The following is a 7,728-nucleotide window of genomic DNA, read 5'->3' on the forward strand; positions in this document are numbered from 1 at the left end:
GCTATCGCGTCCCGTGTGTCGGGTTTCACCCTGGCTGCGATGACAGCCGTTAATCGCTGTAGTTTGCCGCTGCCCGTGTGTCGAGCCCTTAAGTGATTAAAATAATCTAAATAAACATCAGATTCTTCTCTACAGTCTGTTGTTAGCTGTTGTAGCAACGCTCTGTTTACGTGCAGACATTTCCCCTTTGACATCACTTCCTGTTACTTCACATGCAAATATCTCAACAACTGTTTATCTCAGCGGCATGAAATCTTTTTTTACAATATGTTATCAGTGTTAATCTTTCAAAAATACATTCATATTTGTTACAAAATTTGATGTCACTGGCACTTTAAAGCAGTGACTCTTCAAATAAACTTTTATTTAGCTGCAGTTTTGTGCTGAAGGTTTGTCTCGTCTTTTTGTTGTTGGCAGAGAAGAAACACCGCCCTCCGCCACCAAGTGGTAAGTTTAACAGTTCTTCTTTAGTTGTTTGATCATGTCCAACAATAAATTCAAGGCTTTTCTCTTTTCACGTCACTGCAGACAGAGGGTCCCTGCCTCCGCTTCCACCTGAAAAAGGTTTAGGTCTCCTTCATCTCATCATGTTGTTCATCGACTCCCCCGATTCGTTATTATTTTGAAAACCAATCTGAACGTACTTTGTGTCTCTTCAACCAGCATCACCCAGCAGCCCCGGCACTTTTCACATGGCCACCGTGGACATCCAAAACCCAGACATCCAGTCGTCCCGCTACCGGTCCATGCCTTCGCCTGCCGTTTCCTCAGCTGCCTCCAGCAAAGAAAAGAAGAGCAAGAAGAGCAAAAAAAAGGGCCCCAAGTTCTCCAAAGCAGATATAGGAGCACCTTGTGGATTTAAGTAAGGACTTGAGTCACTAAAACTGTTTCTTAATGTCAGGCAGTGGAGATATKTTACTATTTACCAGCTGACTTTGACATTCTGCTCTTCTTTACTACAGGCACGTATCGCATGTAGGATGGGACCCCAACAACCTGGACCCTGACTTGCACAAACTGCTGTCCCAAGCAGGYGTGGCTGAATCGGACCTCAGGGATGAAGAGACCTCTCAGATGATCTATAACGCCATAGAGGCTCATGGAGGCATGGAGGCGGTCAGACGGGAGGCCAAACAAGGTTGGTGAAACTTCTCGTTTCCTTCTTTTTGCTCCCTACAGGCTGAAGCTAACTGTGCTTCTTCTTGGCGCTGTGCCACAGTTGGCGGGCCCCCACCTCCTCCACCTGGTAGACATGGGCCGCTGCCTCCTGTGCCGGGCTCCAGTCCCTCCGCTCCAACCCCTCCGCCTCCACGGAGYCGCTCGGGCCCCCTGCCTCCCATCCCGGGCCAAAACCAACGAAGCGCCCCGCCTCCCCAGCCGCCTCCGTCCCGCGGAGGTTTGCCTCCTCCTCCTCCTCCTTCAACGGGCCGAGCCGGCGTGCCTCCTCCTCCGCCACCGTCCCACTCTGCACCTCCTCCGATGGCGCCGCCCTCAAGGACCCCGATGGCCTCCAGCATGCCTCCTCCCCCGCCACCATCAGGCCAGCATCGCACCATGGGCGTCCCTCCGCCCCCCCTTCCATCCGCACCCAGCAGAGGAGGTGGTGGAGGAGGAGGGGGGCCGCCGCCCCCACCTCCCCCTCCTCCCCCTCCACCTGCTCAAACTTCTATACCCTCAGATTTCCCACCTCCTCCTTCCCTGTCCCGTGGTCCCCCACCACCACAGCCTCCATCCGGAGGAGGAGGAGGAGGAGGAGACAGCAGGGGGGCTCTGCTCGATCAGATCCGACTCGGGAAGAGTCTCAGAAAAGTAAATACTTAACTCGTCCCAAATATTCAGAATATGGTTCCATGTCTGATATTTATCTGTTAATGCTGTCCTGCTGTGTTCCAGGTAACAGAGAGCGCTGAACCTCTTCCATCTCCAACAACAGAAGGAGGAGAAGGCATCGTGGGCGCTCTCATGATGGTCATGCAGAAGAGGAGTAAAGTCATCCATTCCTCTGGTGAGCATAAAAAAAGGTTTCATAATTGYGTTATTTTACACGACAGAGCAGCAAAGTCCCACACGTCTGTTTGTGTTCGTCCCTTCAGGTGAAAGTGAAGATGACGGTGGAGATGAAGATGACGACGACGATGAATGGGATGACTGATGAGGCAGTTGTGGTTATTCTGAAGTTTGAAACTGTTACACCCGGCAGTGTTTTGTAAAAGGGGCGGACTTTGCAGACTGGGGTACAACTTGTATTTATGGGAAACTGTGACGATTTTAGACAAATAAAAGAATAAAGAGGTTGAAAAACAAGAGTGCAACTTGTTTTGCAGATAATTCTGTAATCTAAAATTTTGCATAACAATTAACTTTAGCAATGATGAAAGATGCCTTTGGGCAGTAAATGTCTCTTTCAGTTGTAGGCCACCAGATGGAACGTCACAAAGCTCCCTTGCATACCTAAGATTGTACCTGAAATTGTGAAAACAACAGGGTCGCAAATGCGACCTGACTTCTTAAAAACAAASAAAAATCCAGCCTCACTGGTGTGACTGGATCGTCGTTCTGTGAGAGGAGGGCAGCGGGACCCTGATGTATAAGGATTTAACAGACACTGATTTCAACAAATTAGACAAACTCCAGAGCCGTTTTATCCAATTAGAGCAGAGCCGGGCGGGACTTTCAGTGAGAGCAGTTTTCAGCAGAGACAGCTGCAGTGATCAGTCCTCCTGACATCTCCTGCTGCACTTTGCTCCTGAACTACCAGAGACTTTGCCCTCTAAAACCTAACTTTATATTAAATATATGTTCAGAGTGTTATCAAACAGATCTGTCAGATTTTGCATGAGTGACTAAACTCTCCTCCTGAGAGACAGGAAGGTGCCTCAGCGTGTACAGGCTGAGTGTTTCTGTGATATTCACTGTTCAAGTCCTTCTAATCCATATTACCTCTAACAGAAGAACATTTGCCCCAAATCAAAGCAAAGATGAGTCTGTTTAACGTCACTCCCCTCAATCCAAAAAAAATAAAAACTTGCCATGTTCTCTAGGTGAATGAGTTTTAACTGTTATTTTAATTCAGTGGTGGAGCTAGGATTTTTCTGAGTAAGGGGYCATCAAGGGGCCACAGTATTCATAGAGGTGCCAAGTCTTTGTTCAACATCCTTTCACACAAATTCCCAGGGTATACATTTTACACTTCAAACACTTGTAATGTAATTTATTTTTTTTTAAAAAGGTACCACTTTACAATAAGATCCCCCTTATAGATGGCTTTTAAAGAGTTTATAGATAGGTTATTAATTAATCTGTAAACACTTTAAAAATGATTAATACATGTTCATTATGCAATAATTAAGGACGAGAAAGAGACAACATTGTCCAGTTTCGTTTATTAATGATTTATGAAGTGCAAACTTTACAGATGAATTAATAACCTATCTATAAACTCTTTATAGGCCATCTATAAGGGGAGCTTGATTGTATAGTGGTACCAAAAATCTGGCAGAGTAAATTCTCCTCACCAGTTTTTCATACATTTTACTGAACATAGATAAAATATTCTCAAACACACAACATGTGAGAAAATCCAGCCGTCGTTTCTCAGTTGAAAGACTTTTTTGCAGGATTGTTCACATTTTAAGAAGAGAAGAATTCTGTCATCTTGATTCATTCTGGATTTTATTATTTGACTCATTAGCACCTTTAGTGTTTGAACATGGAACTGCATCCACCATCATCACTCCCAGGTAAAGGACAGATGAGTGACAGGACAGGTGCACTTCAGGGGGCAATCAGATTCAGCTGGGGCCAATGCCCCTGTGGCCCCGCCCCCAGAACAGCCCCTGTTTTAATTTATCAGAAAGATCCACAAATTTCGTTCTTCACAATTTTATGATAACAAGGTTCTTGATATGCAAAACATGTTTGTATTTAGAATCATAGTGTGACACAACTGCTCTGGGATAAATATAATTCAATAAATGATCAAATATGAAGAATAAATAATTTTAAATGATTACATGAGCTGAAACCATCTAAATATATTTTTTGAATGAAACCAGCCAAACAAACAAAACATTTGTTCTGTGCAAAAGACAGATATTTGCTGCTTGGTCTGGAGAGTGTGGAAAGCTGGTTTAAACAAGGCCAAAGAWCTAGAAGGCCAAACTACAGGAGCATCTCAGGGTCATGTGTAATCTAACAGACRTTTAAACTTGAAATGTTCAGTTTGAGATGACATATGACCATGGGAGAGCCYATTGGCCACTTACGTAGTTTACAAAATGCAGAGTAAAAATAAATAAATAAATAAAATCTCTGATTTGCCATGATGTCCCCAGACATTTCCAGCTGATAGAAGGCGTCATAAAACAGAACATGATAATAATAAATGCCCGGACACCCCTCTAGACAAATGTGTTAAATGACTTAAGGAAAGTATGAGCACCAAGCAACAACCCCAGGTTCTCCCCTGAGAACCAGACCAAAAATTTTATGTGCAACCCTGCATATATAGTATAGTATAGTATAGTATAGTATAGTATAGTATAGTATAGTATAGTATAGTATAGTATAACTATAACATAATAAAACTATACATGAGTATAGTATAATATTTATATTAAAAATAATCTGGTCTTTACCAGGTTTTWAAATAGTTTAACTCAAGCACAACAGATTCCAMCATCTCHAYATTTACTAATCAACAAAATAAAACAGGAATTAAGTGGGCAAGTAGCAGCTTGGTGCTGATCAAACCATCTCTATAAAAGCAATTTTGTTAAGTTTGCTGGACTGGAGTGCACAAGTGGGGGGCGGATATTAGCTACATCATGGGCACTGTTTTCCATTTAAACACAGCCTTGTAATGATGGGGGTTTAGGTTTAGGGTAAAGGTTAGGGGTAGGATATACAAATGACTGGAAAATTAATGAAAGTCCATGCAAAGTCCCCAYAAGGATAGAAAAACCAATGTGTTTAAGTGTTTGTGTTAATACAATGCCAAGAAGGGAAGACCCTGACAACATCCTTTAGAAAAGCAGTTRTTGCTGCCTGTCAGTTTGGGAAGGGCTGAAGGTCATTTCAGTAAAATCCATCAGTCTACAGAGAGAAAGATCTAACAAAAGAGGAGAACATTGAAGACAACTGCCAATCAGATGCAATCAGACTGTAATGCTCAGAGAAATGACCATCCATCCRTTATCTTCCATTTATTTCGAGTCAGGTCGTGGGGGTTGCTGCTAGAGTGGAGACCCTTTCCCCAGCCACCTCCTCCAGCTCTTCCCAGGCCAGACGAGACGTCTTTCTATCGTGTCCTTGGTCTCAAGGGGTCTCCTCCCTGTCGGAGCCACTCCCTAGGGGGSTGTCCAAGAGGCATCCTTAACATCTCACAAGGATGTCTTCAAGAAATGTCAAAAAAAATAAAATCAATGTGTCATGCTCAGAAGAATCATCTAAGAGACAATGCTTTGCAGTGAACCTGAAGAGCCGAGTCCCATTAGGAAGAACGAGCTCTCCAGTTTGTTTTTTTCTCTCTCAGGCCTTATGTTCAATCACATGCCAGGATATAGGAAATGACTGGGCAAACTTAGWCCTCGAAGGCCATTGTCCTGCATGTTTCACCTGTTTCTCTGCTCCACACACACCTGATTTGAATAAATGGGACATTAACTGGCTTCTGGAGAATTTCGAAAGATAATTCAATCACTGAATCAAGTGTGTTGGAGCAGAGAAACCAGTTAAACATGTAAGATAGCAGCCCAGCATATTCCACCCATCCATCCATCCATCCATCCATCCATCCCAGGGTCACGGGTGGTGCCCATATCCAGCAGCCACTGTGTGAGGGGAAGGGTACATCCTGGACAGGTCATAAGTCCACCCCAGGACCACAAAAAGACAAAACCATTCACTCTTCCACTCACACCTAATACAATTATTYATTTTATATCAAGATGCTGAGGCAAGGCAACGTACAACAGTGGCCCAAAAACAATGTGAGTCTGATTTTTTTACTGCAATAACTGCTTTGCATTTGTTTAATTTTAACATGATGGAATCTCCTTGGTGTTTTTGTACACTTARGGTTATGATTTTAAAACAAGTTATTGTAAATGAGAAATGACTCTATTGACTTACCTGTTAAAATAAAGTTTCTTAGAATCCAAAAACCAGAATATTTTTAATGACGATATTTAAACCCCTAGAGTGAAAAGGAGGTCTTTCTTTTCCTTTSAGTGGATTCTGCTCCTAATGTACAAAACACCATTTTTAAACATTTCTAAATACACAAGGCTAGGATGGAACATCAACAAACAATGAGCCAGATTCATTCCCATTTTTATAGCATATGATACATAAAAAAAACTTTTCTTATCCAATTTTTTTTCATACATCTGTGCAAAGATCTCACGTTCCCTCAAAATGCCACCACCGACAAAGTGCATCACTSGAAGAACACTGTACGCTACACACATCAATACTCACAGACTGCAGGTCACTAAAGCACGGGACAGTAAGGAGCTCATTATACATCAACATCCAATGGAATTAGCTTAGCAGAATACAATACACTCTATCGACAGCAGAACACAACGAATCTGAAACAGGGCAATCGTGAAATGTACATCTCGCAACAAACAACAATAGGCATGCAAAATATGCATTTACAATATATCATCATAGTAGCATACAATACAAAGGGTAATCTAAACAACATATGACCATTATTATTATATTCACAATCAATATATTACATTTCTSTTTTAGATAAAAGAAAACATACCTGTGTAACTGTAGGAGGCAGATCTATCACACGGCAGTCKGACTTGTTTTCTTACAAAAACTCAAAGTTTGTGTGAAATGTGATGCACTGTCTCACCGAGCAGCCTGTTTTAAACCATAGTAACATTATTTTCATATTAAAGCTGTCTTTTATAACTCAAAATGTATGGGATGATTTTGAAAGTGGTCATCAGTAGTGTAAACTGTTTCATAAGGATTTACCGAGCCAACAACTGGGAAAAACCACCAACATTTTAACAACAGAACGACAGCGTCACCTGCCTAATCAACGGAAGTGACACCCAAACTCGTGTCAAACTAAAAGTCCAGAATAAAGTTCAACATGGGTTGGTCCTGTCCTCCTAACCAAGGCCTTGGTCCTGGCTTTCTGTGTGCCTGCGGCTGGTCCGCTTCCTCTGCTGCTGCTGCTGTTTGGGGTTGATCTGTTCCCAGTAGGACTGGCAGTACTGGTTAATCAGTCTGATCTCAGGTGGGAAGGGCGTGGAAGTGAGGGGCGACTGCGGGTGAGGCTCTGCCTGGCGACTTTTCGGCACCTCGTCCTCGTCTTGAGCGGTGAGGGCTAAAACAATGTCCCKGTTGAGGATGCGCAGCGCCACGCGGGCCACTGTGTGTTTGAAGTTGTTTTCAGTGGCGAGGCAGTGGTAGAGCCCTGCGTCTGATTGGTTGAGGGATTTCAGGAGGATGCCGTGGTTGGTCTTCAGGACTCCTCCAGCACGATTCAGCTGCAGGTAAAAAAAAAAAAAAAGTCAGGCCATCAGAGAGGGAACAGCAGCTTTAAATGTGTGTTTTATCAAAATTAGTATGAGCAGTGGTAAATAGTGTTGTAGTCAAGACCACCTAACCCAAGACCAAGTCAAGACCAAGACCACAGTGTCTCGAGTCCAAGACAAGACCAAGACTTTCAGGGTTTGGACCAAGTCGAGACCAAGA

The 7,728-nt window shown here is 43.2% G+C and overlaps 2 protein-coding genes across 2 annotated transcripts in view; one reads left to right on the plus strand and one right to left on the minus strand.

Moving 5' to 3' along the window:
• wasb (WASP actin nucleation promoting factor b) overlaps positions 1 to 2,312 on the plus strand; it is a 4,907-nt gene extending 2,595 nt beyond the window's left edge. The window contains exons 5-11 of the mRNA XM_014010962.1: positions 418 to 447; positions 529 to 564; positions 664 to 862; positions 963 to 1,138; positions 1,220 to 1,809; positions 1,894 to 2,005; positions 2,094 to 2,312. Of these exons, the coding sequence (XP_013866416.1) occupies positions 418 to 447; positions 529 to 564; positions 664 to 862; positions 963 to 1,138; positions 1,220 to 1,809; positions 1,894 to 2,005; positions 2,094 to 2,152 (1,202 nt within the window). The 3' untranslated portion in view covers positions 2,153 to 2,312. The remainder of the gene's footprint in view (positions 1 to 417; positions 448 to 528; positions 565 to 663; positions 863 to 962; positions 1,139 to 1,219; positions 1,810 to 1,893; positions 2,006 to 2,093) is intronic.
• Positions 2,313 to 6,316: 4,004 nt separating this feature from the next.
• The window catches only part of sema3gb (sema domain, immunoglobulin domain (Ig), short basic domain, secreted, (semaphorin) 3Gb), a 22,180-nt gene continuing 20,768 nt past the window's right edge, over positions 6,317 to 7,728 (minus strand). Inside the window, exon 18 of the mRNA XM_014010964.1 lies at positions 6,317 to 7,520. Within this exon, the coding sequence (XP_013866418.1) occupies positions 7,140 to 7,520 (381 nt within the window). The 3' untranslated portion in view covers positions 6,317 to 7,139. The remainder of the gene's footprint in view (positions 7,521 to 7,728) is intronic.

The sequence above is a fragment of the Austrofundulus limnaeus genome, unplaced genomic scaffold, assembly GCF_001266775.1.
Source record: "Austrofundulus limnaeus strain Quisiro unplaced genomic scaffold, Austrofundulus_limnaeus-1.0 Scaffold75, whole genome shotgun sequence".
Classification (NCBI taxonomy): Eukaryota; Metazoa; Chordata; class Actinopteri; order Cyprinodontiformes; family Rivulidae; genus Austrofundulus; species Austrofundulus limnaeus.